The following is a 21,836-nucleotide window of genomic DNA, read 5'->3' as shown; positions in this document are numbered from 1 at the left end:
CTTTCAAACACAAAACTGCCCCAACTAATAAAAGAAATGTATCATTGAAAATTATGACTATATAAAATGTGAGTTTAAATTATTCACCCAGAGGACAGAGCTATCCTTTGGCTAAAGATGACACTAACTGACGCAGTACAGTTAATTAATGCCTTTGTATATACTGTGTTCACAATGCTCACTGGGATCTGTGTTGTTTTTTTTTCTTTTTTGATAGGTTGTTGAAAAGCCAGGTGTCAACATGACTGAGCGCTTTGACTGCCACCATTGTAATGAGTCTCTTTTTGGCAAGAAATATATTTTGAAGGAGGAGAGCCCCTACTGTGTGGAGTGCTTTGAGACCCTCTACGCTAACAACTGCGAGGAGTGCAAGAAGCCTATTGGCTGTGATTGCAAGGTACCTGGCCTGGATTTAGGGGTCGGCATCTGAACAGGGTTAGCTTGTTAGAGTAACTCTGCTGGATCTGTCTGCCCTCCTAAGTACCATGGGCTTCTTCACGTTGTTTGACCTGATACCCTAACCCTTATCACCTTTCAAAGCCTCCTCAGACTGGCTGAAACCCTTAAAGAATCCTCAAGCGTTTTTCCTCAAGCTGATTGGCTCTCTTCCCACTCTTCTCTTTGGGTTTCTGGGGTGGTATCACTACAGAAGTAGATTGCCCAGTCTTCCTTCCGAGGAGTAGCTGGTGGGCTTGAATCACCAGCCTTCTGGTTAGCAGTCTGATGCCTTAGGCACTACACCACCAGAACTGCTCCCCTTACTTCCATAGCTCTTGGATATGCCTTTTCAAGACATTTGCATTTAGTGTCCCAATCACATTTCTTTTTTTTTTTTTGCCTTTTCATTTAACAATTCATACACATTTTGTTTTTCTGACATTGATTGCAATGCCCACAATGTAACAACACTCCTCTTACCTCCTCCCAGTGTTTCTCATTTTCATTCCTCCTTTCCTAACCCTTCCTGCTTTCTGAACTTTGTCCTTGGTCAAATGCTGCCCTTTTGATCTCAAATGGTTGATTGCTCTAAGGAATTTGTACCTCCCTGGTGTTATTGTTCACTTTGTAGTCCTGTCTGTTGTTTGGCTGAAAATTCATGCATGGAGGTAAGTTCATTCCCAGGTCCAAGAGGTGACTAGGGGCGATAGTCTTGGAGGTTCCACCAGTCTCTATCCAACCAGTAAGGCTGGTCTTGTTTTATAATTTTGAGTTTAGTTCCACATTTCTCTCCCACTCTATCCAAACACATTTCTAGTGTTCTCGATATTAGTGTCCTCCTCCAGGCACCCCACCTGTTAAGGACAAGGGTCTGTTTGCCTTGTGGTGACTAACATGTAGCATGTGCTGCTCAGTAAATATTTGCTGGGTGAATGTGTAAGTGAATGGGAGCAGGTTCCTAGAAAATGGGCACATAAATGCACTAAATTCCTTAGCATTTCATGGGCTTTTTTAGTGGGCTTTTTTATTGGTTAGTCTTTTTGATTTTTGTTTTTAATGGGGTAAAGGATCATGTAGAAGGAATGAATAGCTCTTGGATGACCAAGCGTGGTTCCACAGAGGCCACTGGTCATTTGTGCTGACTGACTTGTCGTTGACTGTGTGGACCCTGCTTTATACTTTGCAGCACATTCTTAGTCAAACCTGGACAACTGAAGAATGCCCCTGGTGTCCTTAGTATTGACTAAGATCTCAGATATCTTCACCTGCCAAACAGCAGCTAAAACACTTTGGACAAGCACTTTAAGGATTGTTACCCTGAGAGCCACAGAATTAATTGTAAAATGGGGCTATTTTGGAACCTCTTAGGACTCCCAGTTTAGTGGATTCCACACCAACTCATGGCATTCGAGCATCTCTTTTCTGATGCCATTGCTTTGTACTTGTTCAGGATTTCTGTCACTCTTCTCAGTGGTTGTGTCAGTACATGATTGTAGATCTGAATGAGTTAGTCTGTGCCTGCAATTGGATAATCCCAGCGTCCAGTCCAATTTCTTATATTTATTCTGTCACATAGTTGTAGGAAAGAAAATAGTCAGAAGCTGCAACATCAGTTTCTGTTGCTAGGTATTTAGAGACAATAGAAAGATGATTTCCATCTTGTGTAGGAAGAGGCCTTTGCCCTGAAAGGAGATGAAGGCTGTGCCACACAGGCTACTTGAAACTAGACTGCAACAGTGTATCTTTTGGCTTCAGAACAGAAGTGGCTTGCCAAGAGTAAAAGAATGAGAGTTAACCATGGTACTGTGTAAACTTTAAAACAGTTCAGAGGTTTGGCTATATGGAACGAAAATTAGCTGATCTTGTCTAAAAGTTGAATATCTTTCTGTCTCTACCTTGCCCTTATATATATCTTATTGTTCCTAATGTACATTCTTAGTCTCTATTCCATTTATGTAATAGGTTAAGCATATAAATTCAGACAGCAGACTGCCTGGTTCAGATCCAGCCTCTAGGTTTTTCTGCTCTGTAAACTTGGGCCAGTTACTTGACCTCTCTGTGCCCAACTCCACATCTATAAAACAAAGATAATATGGGTGCCTACTTCATAGGATTATTATACGTAGATACAGAGCCCTTAGCACTCAAAATAACAGCTGATATTGTTAGACTCCACATTTTTACTTTTCTTCTGAGTACTTCCCCATTCTTTCTTCAAAACGTTCCCTCCACATACCTCTTCCCATAAGCCTCACCTTCTCTATTACTTCCCATTGTAGAAACATCAATAAAAATACCCAGTTTGAGGAAAAACTAATGGACACCAAAACAACCAAACCAAACTCCCTGCCATTGAGTCGGATCTGACTCACAGCGACTCTTTGGGTTTCTGAGGCGTTATCACTACGGAAGTAAATTGCCCAACCTTCCTTCCGAGGAGTGGCTGGTGGGTTTGAACTGCCAGCCTTCTCGTTAGCAGTTAAATGCCTTAGGCACTACACCAGCAGAGCTCCCATGGACACAGAAAAACATAATTAATTTATAACAGCTTTACCTGGAAAGAGAGGCCCCAGGTGGCACATATATTTAAGTCTTTGGCTACTAACTGGAAGATTAGTAGTTTGAATCTACCCACAGGCTCCTAGGAAAAAATGTCTAGCCATATACTTCCAAAAAATTAATCATTGAAAATGCTAAGGGAGACAGTTTACTTTGACACACACAGGGTACTGACTTGATGGCAATTATTATTTTTTTTGTTGTTGTTGTTTGAAAAAAATATTCAAGTAGATGAGAGGTTCAATGTTATTGTGACAAAGAACAAATTCTGTTTAAATGAAAAGCTTTGGTATCTAGAGCTAGTCATTCTTTACCAGTGGCTGAAGTTAAAAAAAAAAAACCTAAAATCATTTTATTTCTCAGTGATTTAGTGGGAAAGACCCTTTAAGCAAGTTATCCTTTGGCAGATACTTGATGAGCAAATAAACAAGAATCCCCCAAAATAGGCCAAAATCAACAAGGCTGCTGCAGAGTCAGGAGTTAATCATGCTGAACTTTTCAACCCAGCTTAACGGTTTATGATATGTGGGCTTATGCCATGTGATTTTCTATTCTTTAAAAGAAGAAGAGATGGTGAGTTGAAGTTAGATTTTACCATTTGGGGCTTTTGAGTATTTGGGGTGGTTTTCATGACTTTAAAGAATAATTCTGTAGTTGACTTTGGGGAGAAAGCAATAATAGGAGAAAATGTTCCTGTTATTTCAGGAAGTGAAGTGAGAAGTCCTGGCAGACAGTGAGTGCGCTTGGTAGAGCAACTGAGCTGGCCAATCTGGTTGCCATTCTCATTTCTTAAAATAGCACAGTCACTGTGAGCCCTACTAAACTTTCTTTCTCCCTGAAGGATATGTGTATATTCAATTTAAAAGTATTGATAAGCCTATGGGAATTAGGCTGACTTCTGAGGGTATCGACTGGCTGTTATATGAGACAGACAAGACTTCAGAACCTGTTGTTTCCATAGTTGGCTTATATATGTTAGAGTACTGTTTCTATAAAATCACTCTGTTAGACCCGTTATTTCTGTTAAGTTACTCTGAGAAAATACAGTGATCTCAAAAGGTAGAAATTGTTACCTTTTATGGCTATGGAATAGTTGAAAACAGGTAATACAAATAAAATTTTATGATATTCTGATATTACACTGTTCCTAAAATTTTTCTTGGACATCTGTTGATACTAGCAAAATATTTTTTTAGACTGATTATGGATGTTGTACTGGTTGGGTCTACCTAAACTATGGGTCTCAGAAATCTAAGACAGTAAAGACAGATTGGCCAGTAACTCCAAAGATGACTATTAATACTATGCATTTAGCAAATCAGTGACTTTAACAAACTCTGGGCCACATGGAGCAGCCCCTGGTGGTGTGAAAAATTAAGCACTCCATTTCTAACAAAAGGTTGGTGGTTTGAACCAGCAGAGGCACTTCAGAAGAAAGCCCTGATAACCTTCTTCCAAAAGGTCACAGCCTTAAAAATCCTTTGGAGCAGTTCTACTCAGCATACATAGGATCATTGTGAGTCAGAATAGACCTGATGGCAGCTGATTTTTTTGAGGAGGAAGGGGTGTAAAAATTGGGGTCAGGAGAGCGTCTGACCTCCTCTAGCTTCACAAAGGAGAAGGAGAATCACCATCAACATCAGTCCAAGGTTGATTCCTGTGAGGTGGAAGTCAGACATTCTTCTCCTCTCCAACCTTTTCAACCATTCTGATACCAGCTGTCCTTCCCATAGCATTCTATACTTCTTTACTGGGTTCGGTAATTCATTGCAGTGGCCACACAGGAATCACAGACAATACTCATTATTGTGGGGTGTATTATGGAAGTAAGATTACAATTCAGGATCAGGAACCACTCAAGATATGTTCTTCAGTAAGGACAGCTTCCCAGCCATGCCTACAGGCAGGTCTGTGTCTCTCTCTTCTCTCTCTGTCTCAGCCCCTCAGTCTTGCCTCTGCCCTGTTCGGGCAAGTATTACAGAGCTCTTTAGCTCTGCCAATAAGTGCCTGGAGGAATCCTATTATACCAGCAAACCTTGGCCCAAGGGCATTCAGCACTCTTGCTCCAAGAGTCAGCAAGTCTAGCTCTGTTGACAAGTGCCTATGGGCACACCATTCCGCCAGCAAGGCTCCTGCCTGAAGGTACCCAGCTCTCTCTCTCTCCATGGATTGGTTCACCCACTGTAGCCACTTTGCTTCATGGACTGGGAAGCCCACCACACTGTCTTGCACTGGTCTTCTGGCACCATTTCTCTGCCATTACTTCTTTCCATCTTGCACCCTCTCTACTGTCACAGCTCTTTTTCTCTGTCTCCTGGGTCTAGGAGGCTCTCAGCTTAGGGACTGTGGGTCCAAAGGACACACTTCTCTCCCAGCTCTTCTTTCTTGGTAGTAGTGAGGTCCCCCTTTCTACCTCTGGGATGGCAAGAAAGGTCATATGAAAGTGCTCCATTTCACCACAGGGGAACACAAGTGTAGCACAGACTTCTAATTTTCTATAGCTCTGTTAGCAATGCCAGGCAGTTAGCCTAGCTATGCACTAAAGGGTATATGAAGAGAAAGAAAGCAGAGTAATGGAGGAAAAGACATTTGCAGATCTAATGCTAGCGTTCAAGGCTTAGCTTCCTAGAGTAGTCATAAAAGTGCCACATACTGATCAATTAATTTGTTTCTGTTGTGGTTGTTGTTATTTGCCATAGAGTCGACCGAACTCATAGCGACCCCTCCTTGGGTTTCCGAGGCAGTATCACTATGGAAGTAGATTGCCCAGCCTTCCTTCTGAGGAGTGGCTGGTGGGTTTAAACCACCAGCCTCTGGTTAGCAGTCAAGTGCCTTAGGCACAACACTACCAGAGCTCCTAGCACTGTGTTAATACCTTTATTACATGATCTAAATTCTTCATAAAACCCTATAGGTGGGAACAATATCACTTCATGTTATGTATGAAACCACTGAGGTTTAGAGAGGTTGAGGATTTTCCCAAAGTCACAAGGTTAGGAAATAGTAGAGGTGGATTTTGAGCCCAGATGTGGTGATTTAAAGCAGGTATTCCTAACCAATAAGCTACTCTGCCTGCCCACTTGCAGACTCTGGCAGAGACTCCATCTCAGGGACTCATGTCAGATGTGATTTAGTTTAGTGGTCAGTTCTATGAGTAAGGGACATCTGCTTGGCCTCTATTAAATGCCCTTCAGATGAAAACATCTGCCTTTCTCCTGGGCACCTTCAGATGGTGCAATGGCTGTTACAGAAATGATGCTTAGTTTGTCTCTATATTTCTTTCTAGCTTCCTGGTTAATTAATTGGGAAATATTGAATTGCTGATTAGATTGGTATAAGTCCACCCAGCAAACTATGGAATTTCTCAGTTAATGTTCACAAAGTTCTTAAAGGACAGAACAAAAATTGTAAGGGTCTTTTGGCAGAAAGCAACCAGGGACTTTAAAACAGGAGGCTAAGGTTTCACATATCCAAGTTAAGTTTTAAGGCCCCTGTTACCCTTTTCAGAGTCCCTGGGTGGGGCAAATAGTTAATGTGCTCAGCTGCTAACCAAAAGGTTGGAAGTTCAAATCCCTCCCAAAAGCACGTGAGAAGAAAGGCCTGGTTGTCTTCTTCCAAAAAATCAACCATTGACAATCTGATGAGCCCGAGCAGTTCTGTTCTGAAACACATGGGTCACCATGAGTTGGAATTGACAGAAACTTGCTTGGTTCTTCTTGGTTAGTTTTGTTGGATTGTTCCCGATCAACGATGCAAATACAGAACAGAGCTGTTTTAGGGAGCATAAGGCCAGATTGGAAAAACCTGTTCTCCCTACCCTCAGGCAGGACACATGCTCTCTCCTGTGGGTCCTTATGGACCAGGATCCATTGTTCTGCAAATAACTCCAGTCAGTCTCATGCTCTGGATTGCTAAACTAGCACTTCCTCATTTGTTGCGGTGATTTTTAAATTCTTAATGGGTGAATCTTCTTTTTAGATTTTCTATATAGAATTTGTCCACAGAGTTTGTAACAGTACTGAAGATATGTGTATTTATTTAAATATTATCTTCTAAGAGAAAAAACCTACCTTCAGAATGCAGTTTAGTAAACTGGATCCTCAGAATTGGGAACAAAGGTAGAGAAATGGAGGAACCTCTCAGCCTGTGAACATCAAAGGGTTACCTGCTAGGCCCGCCAACAAAGATGAAAGCATGTTGTGAAAAAAGCATGTGAAGAGTCTGGACTCTGGAGCCAGACTGCCTGGGTTTGAATGTGTTTCCATCTTCAGTGAGCTGTGTGACCATGAGCAAGTTATGTCACCTATGAGCCTTAGCGTCCCCATCTATAAAATGGGATTACCAGTTGTGGTAAAGTTATGTGTCAGCTTGGCTGGGCCTGGCTTTGAGTGACTGGCAGCTGGATGTAGTTATTCCCTATGGTAAGATTGGTAATTAACTCCACGGTGAAATCTACTGGAGCAGCTGAGTAGCTACTCTAGGGAGGTAGTTTGCTTCCAGTATATAAGAAGCAACTTTGAGAAAGGTCTCCAGCTTTTTGGCATGCTTGGACCCTGCATGAGTCTTCATTCGGCAGCCTGCCATGCTCTGCTGATCTTGGGACTCTTAATGGACTTGAATTAATGGCTTGCCTTATGGTTTGGTAATATCGGAACTGTGCCATTTTATTTGTTGACCTTGGGTTTGTTAGCCTCAGCAGCCAGCAGCTGCCTGAGTGAAGAGACACCTCTAATTCCAGTGGGCCAGGAGCAAGAGGCAGAGCTAAAGCCCAAGGTCAAAGGGCTTTCACCCAACCCCTAGAGCCTGGCACTTTGAACTCACACTTCTAGCCTCCAAAACTGTAAGAGAATAAAAGCCATCTCATTTGTAGTATATTCCTGTCAGAGCAGTAGTAGGTAACCCAAACCCAGGACTGCTGAGAGGATTAAATGAGTTAACATTTATAGAGCCCTTGGAACAGTGCCTAACATAGAATAAATGCCGATATTTCTGCCATTGTCGATTCTTCTGAGCATTTGTTTTTTCAAGGATTCAAAAGAATATATAGTTGAAAACATGATAACCTGACAGTCTCAAAGCATAGAATATCTTTCAAAATGCCTAACAGGAATGACACTGAGAAGACGTTTATTGAGTGAAACTTTGTAGGTTTGAGGAGCTGTTGATTTGGGAAGTCAGCAGTCAGACTTCTCCAAACCCAGGTAGGAGAGTGTGTAAAAGAGAAGTGAACACTAGTTACCTTGTCAGTCTGAGGTGACCTTGCTGCCCAGTGTCACCTTTGGATAGCTGAGGGGTTCTGCCAGGCCACTTCCTTGATCTCATGGCTCAGCTGTTTCCTCAGTCAGATAAAGTCTTCAAAAAGGGGCATATTTGGAGCCAAGCAACAAGCATGTCCCATATTAGGAAGACTTATGAAATGGAAAAAAATAAAATCTGAAAGGAAGTGTTTGGGCCTAATCTTACATGTATATCAACATTTTACTGCAATTTGTGACATTTCTGTGAGTACAAGATTAGTGTTGGCATTTTTCTTCCTGGAATGTGAAAAAGAATTTTTTTTTTTCTTTTTTTTCCACTCTCTCTCCCTAGAAGACTTTCAAACCAGGATTTTTAAGGAAAACTTACATCTTGGAAATCTATCAATGCGTCTATATTTCTGTGGCCTCAAGACCTCTATTCCTCTATTACACTCACTTTTGCTATTAGCATAGAATAGTCAATAAATAACAAAATTAAAATAAGCTAGACAAGCCTAGCTCGGGATTAATAACCAAAACTAAAAATCTACTAGAGGTGTGAACAGTAGAGATAAAGACGTTCAATTGGCACCAGGTCGTTTGCAAAGCATGTGTAAAGTAAGATTCAGGCACATGGGTTTAATCAGTTATCATCTAGCTTTTAGGCCTTTCTGTGGCATTTTCCAATAGACTGAAATAAACTCCAGGGAATCGTGTGGCTAAAATCCTGTCCCACACTGAGACTCAGAGAAGAATACTGCATTTGCCAGAAGTCCCAATGTGCTCAAAGGAAACAAAGCTGGCAGTATTTAGTTACCACCATCCTCTTGCCATAAAATCTTTCCTCACTTCCTACTTGCTGTGGACTTTCTTAAGAAGTGATTCCAGGAAGAAGCTGCTCAACATGAATTTATTAACTCAAATGTCTAAAGCAAGCACAAACTTAGAGCCAAAGAAAAAATTATAGGGAAACCCGATAGCATAATTATTTAGATATGGGTTGGGCAAATAGTTTCTTCATATATGATTTTGAAAGAGATTTCTGACTTAGGTACTTTTTGTATGGCATGTGACTTCCCTTTAGCAAGCATCATTTCTGGATGGGAGAAACTTCACAGAGCAGGTAATCCCTGGGTGTACAAATGGTTAACACCAAAAGGTTGGAGATTCAGGTTCACCCCAGGCACCTTGGAAGAAAGGCCTGGCAATCTACTTTAAGAAAACCAGCCATTGAAAAGCACTGTTCTACTCTGACATACATTGAATTACCATGAGTCAGAATGACTCCACAGCAACTGGTTTTGTTTCTTTACAGCTAACTTGGTTCTTGCCTGTTGGAGAGGAGGGAGGAAGGGCATTCTAAGACAAGTGGCAGCATGGACAAAGACATGGAGAAGTGAAAGAGGGACCAGAGCTGAAGGTGGGGGCAGGGAGCCATAGCAGAAGATGAGGCTGGAGAAGTATGTTGGGACCACCTTGTAAAAGATGTTCATGTGTCATGTCAAGAATAGAGCACAGTTTGGTTTCGTTGGATCGTTGAAGGCTGAAGAACAATGGGAAGGTTGCAGAAAATGTGGTTCACAAAATTTTCACATCTTTATGTTACAATTGCTCATCTGTAAAATAAGAATAAAGCCTTACTTCATAGGGCTTTTGTATGGTTCAAAATAGGTAAGAAGGGGTTAAAGAAAAAGCATTTTAGATTTCAGAGGTCTTTGGAAATTAAAATCATGTACAAAAACAAATGTAGAGTGGCAAAGCCATTAGAATTGGAACTTTAAAAAAGTGAAAAATTGTAATAAGCTCTCTTCATGAGTAAATGCAATTTCAGCAAGTGAGTTTTTGAAGTAACTGTTCTCATCATTAACTATGATCTCAATAGTAGCTAACACAAACAGTAATCCAGTAATTATAGTGTGGACCAGGAACGATTATAAATATTTTATGTATATTAACTCATTAATTAACCCATTCAATATTTACAGCCAATTTAACAAAACAAACAAACAAACAAAAAAACAACACTGCTATTCTGTCATTTCCAACTAATAGTGACCCCCATTGGATTTCCAAGTCTGTAAATATTTATGGAAGTAGATTGCTTCATCTTTCTCCCATAGAGCAGCTGGTGGGTTTGAATTGCCAACCTTCTGATTAACAACCAAATGACTTACCCACTATGCCACCAGAGTGCCTTCACAACCAATAGTAGATATCATTATTCCTATTTTACAGATGAGAAATCTGCCCAGAGAGGCTGTGTAAGTTGTCCAAGGTCATGTAGCTGGTAGGTGGCAGAGCCAGGGTTTGAATCTAGGCAGTCTGGGTTTAGAGCTCTGAGTTTAACCACTAATTAGGAGAAACATAGATAGTGTTTAAGTCACACTCTTGGGGTCTAAGAGGGATGCTAGGCTAGAAGTGACGTGGCAGGTGTGGTGTATGTGACATCAGTCCTTCCTTCACTGCCTGCAAGCTAGCAACTGCTCAGATGTTACTGGCCCAGGAAGTTCACCACTATCTGCAGCTGAAACTGGGTGGTGTGCCAATTATATTCCATACTGAGGGCCACCACCAATGGTGGTGCATGCTTGCCTAGAAAGTATTACTATTTATTTTATTTTATACCACAAAATATAAGAACTTGGTCATAGATTGAGTGTTTTATCTTCAGGGAAAATGTATTCTGTCAGTAGGTTTTGAAAATTATCAAACATCCTCAAGTAAGCAATTCAGGAACAATTGCATTTTAATGCAAAAACTTGAGTGTGGTGCACGCATCCATGCAAGGGGGGAAAGGAAAAGATGAAGAAAGATTGAGAGGGAGAGAGGGAAGACTGAAAGAGAAATTGTGCAGGTGAGTTAAGATGGCCACAGGAAATGAATGTTGAAATTAATTTCACTCTAGTCAATTGAAAAGGCATCCTGTGGAAGGTAGGGACTCTGTTTTAGGTTTCTTAGGATACACTGATCTCTCCATGCCCTAATTGTGCTCTCCTCAGTGAAGGGCGGGAGGTGAGAAGCATTTATGAGCTGCTGTTTTATACCGGTCTGAAAGAATAAGTCGGCTGATATGGCAGAAGCTGAGGTGAAATGGCTCCAGGAAACCTGGTGCTTGGAACACACCACTAGGATGTAGTAGATCTAGGTCACTTGAGAGAAAGCAGCAGGCACCCTGGGTGAAGGAAATCTCTAAATAGCAAGAGTTACTTAAGGAGTGACAAGGTCAAAAGGATGGAGACTTCCTACTGTGCTTAGAAAGGTCTAGAAATCTTGATATTTTGATCTAGTAACAGCATGTGGATACCAGTACCAGTTGCCATGGAGTTGCCATGGCAACCCCATGTATGTCAGAGTAGAACTGTGCTCCACGAGATTTTCAGTGGCAGATATTTTGCAAGTAGATGGCCAGGGCTTTCTTCTAAGGCACCTCTAAATGGACTTGAATCTCTAACCTTTCAGTTAGCAGCAGAGTGCATTAACTGTTTGTACCACCCAAGGACTTCTCAGGTAGATAGCACCCCAATTTGAGGGGACACATTCAGGTGTCAAGAGATCTGTCTTACTGCAGCTATAATGTATTCATTCATACCAGAAATGTTAACTTTAGGGGAAAAAAATTATTTCTCAGTGTTTTTGGTACATGTGAATATTTTCCTCTGTAAACTCAGGCAAATGACAGTCTTCTAAAGTCAGTTTTTCCATGACTGTCCAGTCATGCTAATGCATTCCACTGCTTTTTCCCTTGTCTGGGGACTAACTAACCAGGACAGGAGAGTGTGGTGAAATCCTGATGGTTTACTTCTCATGGTATTTTCTTTGGAGGCTCCTGCTGCAAATTTTTTTTTTTTTTGAAGGTCAGTCCCAAAAGGCAAATTCCCTTGAATTTGTGCTATCTTTTCTTCTCTTCTCTCTAATGACTTATACTCTCTATGTGATACTTACTTCCTGCACAGAGTAGCCAACATATAAAAATAAACCATCATTAAAGAAGTGGGTCTCTGACATCTCTTACTCCCACCCCCTCTGCTTTTTCTGGGTTTCTCAAATTATCCAGGCAGTGATTCACCGAACATGGAAAACATTTTACAGCTTTACCACAATAGCTGCCCTTTATGAGGTGACTTGGTCTGCATAGAGAGAATTCAGCTAAGTTCCTGAAAAAGTATGTTTCATCTGCTATGAATTAATCAAAATTTCTCTTTTGATGATTGATCTGGTTTTGCTGCTGATTGATGATTAGGAGACCCCATTTGTTCCAGTCAGACTGCTCCATCGGGTTTTCTGGGCTATCATCTTAACAGAAGCAGATAGCCATGTCTTCCTCCCAGAGCTGTAGGCGGGTTCCTGGTTAGCAGCCAAGCTTAAGTTGTTTGTGTCACCCAGGGACCTTCAAAAAAAATTTTTTTTCATGAACTTGTCTCTAATTGGCCTTACAACAGTGATAAGCATGATCAAAAACTCCACATCTTAAATTAGGCTGATTACTGTGTTTGTTTGGTAGGGTTTTAAATGGTTTATTCATCTTTATTCAATGTTTAAACAAAGGCAATGTAGATTTGTGTTAATTTGGGTACAAAATAAGGTATTAGAAGTTGTGAGAGTTTGAGTGTTTCTGAATTTTTTAAATTCACACACATAGATCTCATCAAGGGTTTATTTTTTATAAGCAAAGAGTAACACCAGTTCTACCAGAAATTTTGGTGGTATTATTCAATGGAAATAGCATCTGAATCAGAAGAACTTGAGTTTGAACCCTAGCTCAGTTATAGGCCAGCGCTGTGACGATGAGAAAGTTACTGGACTTCTCTGAGCTTCAGTAATATTTCTCCTGCAACATTGTACAGTGCATAGAACTCAATGTGGTAATACTTACCAATATTACCTGAGAAAAAGAATGATTTAAAAATATATGTAACAAAACATTCACCAATTCTAAAGGTATAATTCAGTGACATAGATTACATTCAAGTTGTACAGACATTCACACTATTTTCCAAATTATTCCATCGTCATTAACATAAACTCATTACTTCAACAAAAACTACTCATTTCCTCCTCTCTCCCGCATCTTGTAACACAAACAATTTTTTATTTGTGTATTTGCTTATTTCATATAAGTGAGAGATCATACAGTATTTGTCCTTGGGTGAGTGATTATTTCAACCAGCATAATCTTTGTAAGGTTCATCCATGTTGTACCACAAATCAGCACTTCATTTCTTTTTATGGCCAAGTAATATTCCATTGGCACTCTGGTAGCACAGTGGTCAAGGCATTGAGCTGCTAACCAAGAGGTTGGCAGTTCAAACCCACCAGCCACTCAGCGGGAAGAAGATGTGACAACCTGCTTCTGTAAAGCTTTACAGCTTTAGAAACCCTCTGGGGCAGTTCTCTGTCCTTATAGGGTCGCTATGAGGCAGAATCGATTCAATGGCAGTGGGTTTTAATACTCCATTGTATGTATATTCCACATTTTGTTTTTCCATTCATCTGTTGATGGACATTTAGGCTGTTTCCACACGTTGGCTGTCGTGAAAAGTGCCACAGTGAACGTTGGTTTATAGGTTAGGTTTGTGTTCTGCTTTTAATGATTTCTGTTTGAAGGTGGGATGAATGTATGGAATGAATCTCAGCTATACCTAATCCTGAATAATGATGTACATTTGCAGATTTAGGGCTTTGCAGTTTATAATGCATTTGCATAATAGACATTAACTCAAATTATAGCAGTTTAAACATACTTTATTTCATTTATCAAAACAACCAATTAAGTATAAGGTATTATTTTTCAAACTTCTGAAAATACTTTCAGATAGAAATACAAAAGACTAGTTAGTTCTCTTCCCCCTGGATATACACCTTTCAGTTTTGGAGTTACAGTTGTGGGGGGGCACCCAGCATTCAGTAAACTAACTATTTTTTTTGGTAAACTGACAGTGTCTAGTTTAGAGGACTCAAGGGATCCTGCAATTCAGGTAAGAATTAGCCTCACAGAAACAAGTCCATTTAGTCATGCTTTGAGAAAATTCAGTATTTGTCTTCATTTCTTACTAGTTTAGAGTCTGCAATAATTGTACTTTCAGATACTCTACTAAAGAAGCTTTTAACAGGAATGACATCAGAGGGACCAAGCACAAAACTCACCCCTTCACAAGAAAGTTATATACATGACTGTCCCTCACAGTTGCTCATTTCTTTTCTAAATATTTCATCATTTATATTTTTAAAAATTTGTTGAACTAAAATAAAATGTGCAGAAAGATTACCAAATCAAATGACTTTAGTTTGGTTCATGGTTCTGGGGGGAAAAAAAAAACACAAAAGAATTTCGAGAAAAGAGAACTGTTTCTTCTAGTTTTCGTTCAGGGTTTAGATGGTGTTTTAGTACTTTCTCATCAGGTCCAAGATATGTGTTCTCACATCCTACACCCAGGATAGCTCCGGTTTCTACTTGGGTTTTAGTAACAGTGATATCTTGAGAAAGATAACTCTTGTTGGCAGTTTACATGAGCAACCTTCTCACACAGATGCTCAGGATACTTAGATCTGGGCACCAGCCATGAAACCATGCGATGGCCTAAAATTCTATTCCTGCAAAAACAGCACTAGAAAAATATCCTTCCTAAGATAAAGCTGGGAGCTCTGGTAGCATAGTGGCTAAGACACTTGCCTGCTAACCAGACGGCTGGCAGTTCAAACCCACCAGCCACTCCTCGGAAGGAAGGTTGGGCAATCCTGCTTCCATAGTGATACTGCCTCGGAAACCCAAGGAGGGGTCGCTATGAGTCGGGTTTGACTTGACGGCACATAACAACAACAACAAGATAAAGCTGGATATATAAATTGGTTGTCAAATGCCATTATGCCATTTGAAAAAAGCAAGCATGAAAAAAAATCACTTATTACTTCTCAGACAAGAGATCAAGGGTAGCTGTCTTAGTTCTCTAGTGTTGCTCTAACAGAAATACCACAAGTGGATGGCTTTAACAAACAAATTTATTCTCTTAAAATTTAGGAGGCTAGAACTCTGAATTTAGAGTTCTATCAGCTCTAATGGAAGGCTTTTGTTGGCTTTAGGGGAAGCTCCTTCTCTCCTTTAAAGATCTGTGGGCTTAGTGTCCCTTGGAGATCTCCATGTGTCTTGGCATAAGTCTTCCTCTGGGTCTAGGAGGTTTTCAGTGCAGGGACCTTGGACTCAACTGATGCTCCCTGCTCGTGGCTTTTCTTTCTTGGTGGTAGTGAGGTCCCTCCCCTTTCTGCTCCTTCTCTCTCCTTTTATCTCTAGTAAGATAAAAGGTGTTACTCAAGCAAGGGTGTGACTAGAGTAAGAGTGTGACTAGAGTAAGAGTGTGACTTAAATAAAGGTGTGACAACCATGCAATACTGGGAATCATGGCCCAGCCAAGTTGACATATATTTTGGGGGGGGGACACAGTTCAATTCATGACAGTAGCATAGAGTGAGAAACAGTTTTCTTTCCTGGACTCATTTTTCTTAGTCCCTAAAAATTGTGAATTCTCATGGGAGGTAGAGACAACAAAGATGAACCCTTTTGCACATACAGTACTGCTTTGTCAGTGAAGGCAAACATGGGTATACGGGTGGATAGATAGGTGCACAGGCTGAACTATTAGTGTCTATGAAGCAGGGAGTGTATCCAAGACCATGTATAGTGTTGGCAGACAATGGTCCTATAAGTGTATTTGTATGATCTGTAAGAATTGTCAGGTGTATAGTAGAGCTGACAAGGGACAATGTTGTAGTCACTTCTTCATCACAGCCAGCTGCCCAGAGGGACCAAGTGGTTGATCCTGTGGGCTCAGGACTGTAGTCGCAGGGGACATCAAACTCAATTGGTATAACATGCTACACAAAACATTGTTCCACCTCCTACTTTGGCGAGTAGTGACTAGAATCTTAAAAGCTTGCAAGCAGCCATCTGGATGCGACAATGGGTCTCTCCTCATCCAGAGCAAAGAAGAATGAAGAAATCAAAGATTCATGGAAACAATTAGTCCAGCGATTGCTATCTGCAGCCTATATGACTATGAGACCAGAAGAACTAGATGGTGCCCAGCTACCCACTGTCAACCACTCAGAGGGGGATCTATGTAGGAGATCCTGGATAGAGAGGGAGAACAATGTGGAACAAAACTCAAAATCATTTGGAAAAAGGGGACCAGGTTTGCTGGTTTGATAGAGCCTTGTGGAACCACTGAGACTATGGCCCCTAGCTGCCCTTCAGGTCTGGAATTGAACCCACACTTGGGGCTTCCAACGAAACAAAAGACAGGCATATGAGTTGAACATGTACCTGAGCTAGATACACTCCTTGGAGAGAACAATCATGGAGAGAAAGAAGGGCTGTGTATGCACAGAGGGACAGCTCAGGGGGCAGGAGTGCATGGAAGGATGAACACAGGGAAGAGGTAACTATGGGGAGGAAGTGGGAGGGGAGCTGTTGCATCTGGGTAAATTGTGGTCAATGTCATGAGACAAAGTATATGTGAACTTCTGTATGGAAAGTGAATTTGTCTATAAACTTTCACTCAAATCACACACACAAAAAAAGTTTTTTTAAAAAAAGTGTGAATTCTGTTTTCTAACTGTCTTTCATTTCTATTCCCTATTTACAGCTCCCACAAATCTCATCTCATTCTGGTCACGGTCTCTTCTCTGCAGCGGCCTTCTAAATGTTCTCCCTACTTTACTCTTGCCTCCCCTACTCCCACTTCCTTATTGATTTCATACAACAATCTTAACATTTTACTTTCTATCTGAAAGTGTTCAGCAGCTCACCACTGTCTTCAAGATAAATTTCAGACCTCATGCAGACAGCCATAAAAGGTCCTTCCTGGTACCACCTGAGCATGCACCTTATGTCCTGGCATTTCACTGTGTGCACACATTACCTCAGCCGACACACAGCTCCTCTAAGCACCCGTTGTTCACACATTTTGTCACTGGTCATGATATTTGTCTGCTTGAAATTTCCTCTCCTACCCCTTCTAACTGACTCACTCCTATCCACATTACTTTGACATTCAGCTGTCTTTCTTGACCTCTGTTCCACCATACTGACCTAACCCTGTCCTCAGGACTCCTTCTCTGCATCTCCATCAAACTCAGGGTATCTTTGTCATTCCAGTGATCATAAACTACTGTCATGGTTGGTTTTGCTTCATTCTGTCACTAGCCAATAAACTCCTACATCTGTTTTTCTCTTGACTATGAAATGAGGTAGCAACCAAAAAACAGACTGACTGCCATCAAGTTGATTCCAACTTACAGTGACTGCCATTGGGTTTCTAAGGCTATAAATTTTTGCGAAAGCAGACTGCTTTATCTTTCTTCTGCAGAGTAGCTGGTAGGTTTTGGTTAGCAGCCAAATGCCTTAACCACGACACCACCAGAGCACCTGATGGAATGAGAATGAGTGATTAATTTTCATGTTCTCTTTTTCTTTCTGTAGGCAATAGCTAAGGGGAATACGTATGTTTTTCAAAGCATCATACACACACACTCATCTTCTTACACTGTCCCTCTAAGATACAGCAAGAGAGAAGCAGCTTAACCTTATTTATTTCAGTAGTTAGGTGATGATCTAGGAACACCCATGAGGCTCATAAAGCAAAAACCAAACCCATTGCCATTAAGTTCATCACAACTCATAGCAACCCTATGGGACAGAGTAGAACCACCCTATAAAGTTTCTAAGGCTGTAAATTTTTACAGAAGACTGTCTCATCTTTCTCCTGTGGAGTATCTTGTGGGTTTGAACCACTGACCTTTCAGTTAGCAGCTGAGTGCTTTACCACTGCACCCACCCTCCATGAACTTCATATCCATCTTTTATGCACTGTTTCTCCTCTGAATTTGTACCATAAACCCTCTACCATGGATTAGACTAAAGAGGAGTTTAAGAGTCTTCAACTTTGATAATTATTTTTTAGGCTTTTTTATTGTGTGTGTGTGTGTGTGTGTGAAGAATACAGTCTGCAGTATGGATTACATCTCAACATAAAGAAAACAAAAATCCTCACAACTGGACCAATGAGCAGCATCACAATAAATGGAGAGAAGATTGAGGTTGTCAAGGAATTCACGTTGCTTGGTTCTACAATCGATGCCAACGGAAGCAGCAGTCAGGACATTAGATGACGTGTAGCATTGGGAAAGTCAACTGCGAAGGAACTGTTTCAAGTGCTGAGGAGCAAGGATATCTCATTGAGGACTAAGGTGTGCCTGACACAAGCCATGATATTTCCAATCACCTGGTATGCATGTGAGAGCTGGACAATGAATAAGGAAGACCGAAGAAGAGTTGATGCTTTTGAGTTGTGGTGCTGGCGGAGAATGCTGAAAGTACCATGGACTGCTAAAAGAACTAACAGATCTGTCCTGGAGGAAGTGCAGCCAGAATGCTCCTAGGAAGCAAGAATGGCCAGACTTCGTCTCACCTATTTTGGTCATGTTGTAAGAAGGGACCAATCCCTGGAGAAGGATGTCATGCTTGGTAGGGTGGAGGGTTGATGAAAGAGGGGGAGGCCTTCAATGAGATGGATTGATACGGTGGCTGCAATGATGGGCTCAAGTATAGCAGGGATTGTGGGGCTGGCGCAGGATCGGGCAGTGTTTCGTTCTGCTGTGCATGGGGTCGCTATGAGTCGGAAACGACTCAGCGGCACTTAACAACAACAACAACAATATATATATGATACAACATTTGCCAATTAAGTAATTCTCAGGGGTATAATTTAGTGATAACAATTACACTAATCATGTTGTGCAACCATCACCCATAGTCATTATCAAATTTCCCATCATCATAAACAGAAACACACTGATTTTCTAAATAATAGCTCTCCCTTTCCCCATCCCTCCCACCCCAGTAACCACTAATAAACTTTGGTTTCTATACATTTACCTTTTCATGTAAGTGACACCATACAATATTTGTCGTTTCGTGATGGACTTATTCATTCAGCAAATGTCTTCTAGGTTCATCCATGTTGTAGTATGTATCAGGACTTCATTTCTATTTATGGCTGAGTAATCCATTGTACACATGGGCATTTGTCTATCCATTCATCTGTTGATGGACATTTCAGTTTTCACCTTTCGGCTGTTGTGAATAGTGCTGCAGTGAACATTGGCGTACATGTATACTAACTGTTTTGTGGTTTGGGTTCTGCAGGACTTGTCTTACAAGGACCGGCACTGGCATGAGACCTGTTTCCACTGCTCACAGTGCAAGAACCCACTGGTGGACAAGCCCTTTGCTGCCAAAGAGGATCAGCTACTCTGTACAGAATGCTACTCCAATGAGTACTCGTCCAAGTGCCATGAATGCAAGAAGACCATTATGCCAGGTCAGAACACACACCCATCTCATGTGTGATGCCATCAGAGAACTGCATCCATGTGGTACCGAGCCAGTCTTAGCTTTTTGCCTTGATATGAACGTAACCTTGATCCACTGTTTGTCTGTTCCATGCACACATGTTGATTCCCCAGTTCTGTCACTTGAGTTACAGAGTATTTAGAGTGCTTAAAAAAGCCTGCATGTGATAGGATAGATCATCATGAGGAACTGAATCTTTATGCAGTGCCTCTGTGTGTGTGTGTGTGTGTACAGTTGAATTATTATAGCAACTAAATATTGGGCATTCCTCCTAAAATACATCACCTTCTCTAACCTCCCCCTTCCACTAAGTGTCACTTTCCTCTTTTCTTCCCTTCTACTTACTGGATTTGTATGCATTCTGTTACTTCAACATGTAGGCTTTGTGCACTCCTGTGTGTAGGCACTGTGCTAGGAGCTTGGCATCAAAAAGTAGTGAGCCAAAGGAGGTATACATGGCCCTCTGCCCTCAAGGAGTTTATATTCTAGTTAGACATAAACCAAGAAAGTAACTGGGTCAAGTGCTAAGGCGAGTAGTAAAATGATTTATTTATTGATAGGGGAGAGTGGAACTGTTGTTTGTCCTTGGTTTTGGGGTGCAGTTTGTTTTATTTTGTGGGAAAACCCCAAAACTTCCTACCATCAAGTCAAGTCTGACTCATATCGACCCTATAGGACAGAGTAGAACTGCCCCATAGAGTTTCCAAAGCTATAAATTTTACAGAAGCAGACTGCCACATCTTTCTCCCACAGAGCAGCTGGTGGGTTTGACCCACTGACCTTTTTGGTTAGCAGCCAAATGCTTTAACCACTATGCCACCAGAGCTCCATTTTGTGGATAAAGGAATCTTTTATTTTAAAAAGTAGGGGGAATAAATATTTACTGAATTTTAGATACATATTTGAAAGAAAAGAAAAAATTTGTTAGAAGCATAAAATTTTGAAATGATAGCAAGGGAGAGTACCCACTCAGAGATGAGGCTGAGATTTTGACCCTGGACACATGTCTGAGAGAAAGAGATCCAGGCATAGACTATGGCTACTATAGAGGCAATATAAGATCAATTATATCTTTTGTATGACCAACAAAAGGGTGACTAGAGAGTATAGTTAGGGGGCTCTGCTAGCATAGTGCCTAAGGCACTTGACTGCTAACCAAAAGGCTGGCTGTTCAAACCCACTAGCCACTCCTCAGAAGGAAGGTTGGGCAATCTACTTCCATAGTGATACCACCTTGGAAACTCAAGGAGGGTCGCTGTGAGTCAGATCCGACTCGATAGCACATAACAACAACAACAACAGAGAGTACAGTTGCCAGATTTTGCAAATAAAATACAGGATGCCCATTTAAATTTGAATTTCAGGTAAGCAATCTCCCTGGGTGGCACATATGTTTAGCTCTCAATTACTGGCTAAAAGATTGACAATTTGAACCCACCCAGAGACACCTGGTGATCTGCTTCAGAAAGCTCCCAGCCCTAAAACTTCTCTGGAGCAGTTCTACCCTGCACACAAAGGGCCGCCTTGAATCAGAATTGAGTCAGCGGCAAGTAAAAACCACCTGTCCCATTTGGGACTTACGTTTTCTGACATATCTATCAGGGAGTCACACAAAGCCAGGTATGAATCTCTCTCCACTGGAATATTTTTAGGAGTTGTGACCCCTCACAGAAAGGAGAATAGAATAAAGCTTATAAATAGATCAATTAAATCAAATTAGTTGGGGTAGCAAGATGGTTGGGATGCAGACTCTGAGGAGATGGAGATTTGGAGAGATATAATTTAAAACTAGAGTATGCGAGCTCTGAGGTCTCCCATTTGGTGGTTATGGACAGAGCTACTATAAAATTAGGCTCTGATTGGCAGGATGGGGACAGGCAAGAGGCCAGAGGCCTTCTCAGTATTAAGAAACTTAATACAGCTGAATGAGCAACCCCTCAGATTGCTTGGGATGGGATCCTCAAAACAATTTCTTTAGTAGATAAGTATCCTTTACCCTACAAAGGTTTAAAATTAAGTGCAGATATATTAAAAGAATCAAACTTATGGTAATAATGTTGTGTTAAATAATCTGAGTCATCAGTAAAATGTTAGGTTATTTTTTTAAAAAAATTGGTCTATTAGAGTAAATAGATTAACCTTCTGATTCTGATTTAAAACATGTAATTGAATAAGTGATTTGGAATTATGATTTAAAT

General features: G+C 41.0%; 1 protein-coding gene across 1 annotated transcript in view; it reads left to right on the top strand.

The window, feature by feature from the left end:
• Window positions 1-229: 229 nt before the first annotated feature.
• The window catches only part of FHL2 (four and a half LIM domains 2), a 37,497-nt gene continuing 15,890 nt past the window's right edge, over window positions 230-21,836 (top strand). The window contains exons 1-2 of the mRNA XM_007959498.2: window positions 230-397; window positions 19,432-19,606. Of these exons, the coding sequence (XP_007957689.1) occupies window positions 242-397; window positions 19,432-19,606 (331 nt within the window). The 5' untranslated portion in view covers window positions 230-241. The remainder of the gene's footprint in view (window positions 398-19,431; window positions 19,607-21,836) is intronic.

The sequence above is a fragment of the Orycteropus afer genome, unplaced genomic scaffold, assembly GCF_000298275.1.
Source record: "Orycteropus afer afer isolate SDZICR_OR568_19922 unplaced genomic scaffold, OryAfe1.0 scaffold00017, whole genome shotgun sequence".
NCBI classification, from domain to species: domain Eukaryota; kingdom Metazoa; phylum Chordata; class Mammalia; order Tubulidentata; family Orycteropodidae; genus Orycteropus; species Orycteropus afer.
The sequence above is the reverse complement of the archived record's forward strand: the minus strand, read 5'-3'. Positions and strand labels throughout refer to the sequence as shown.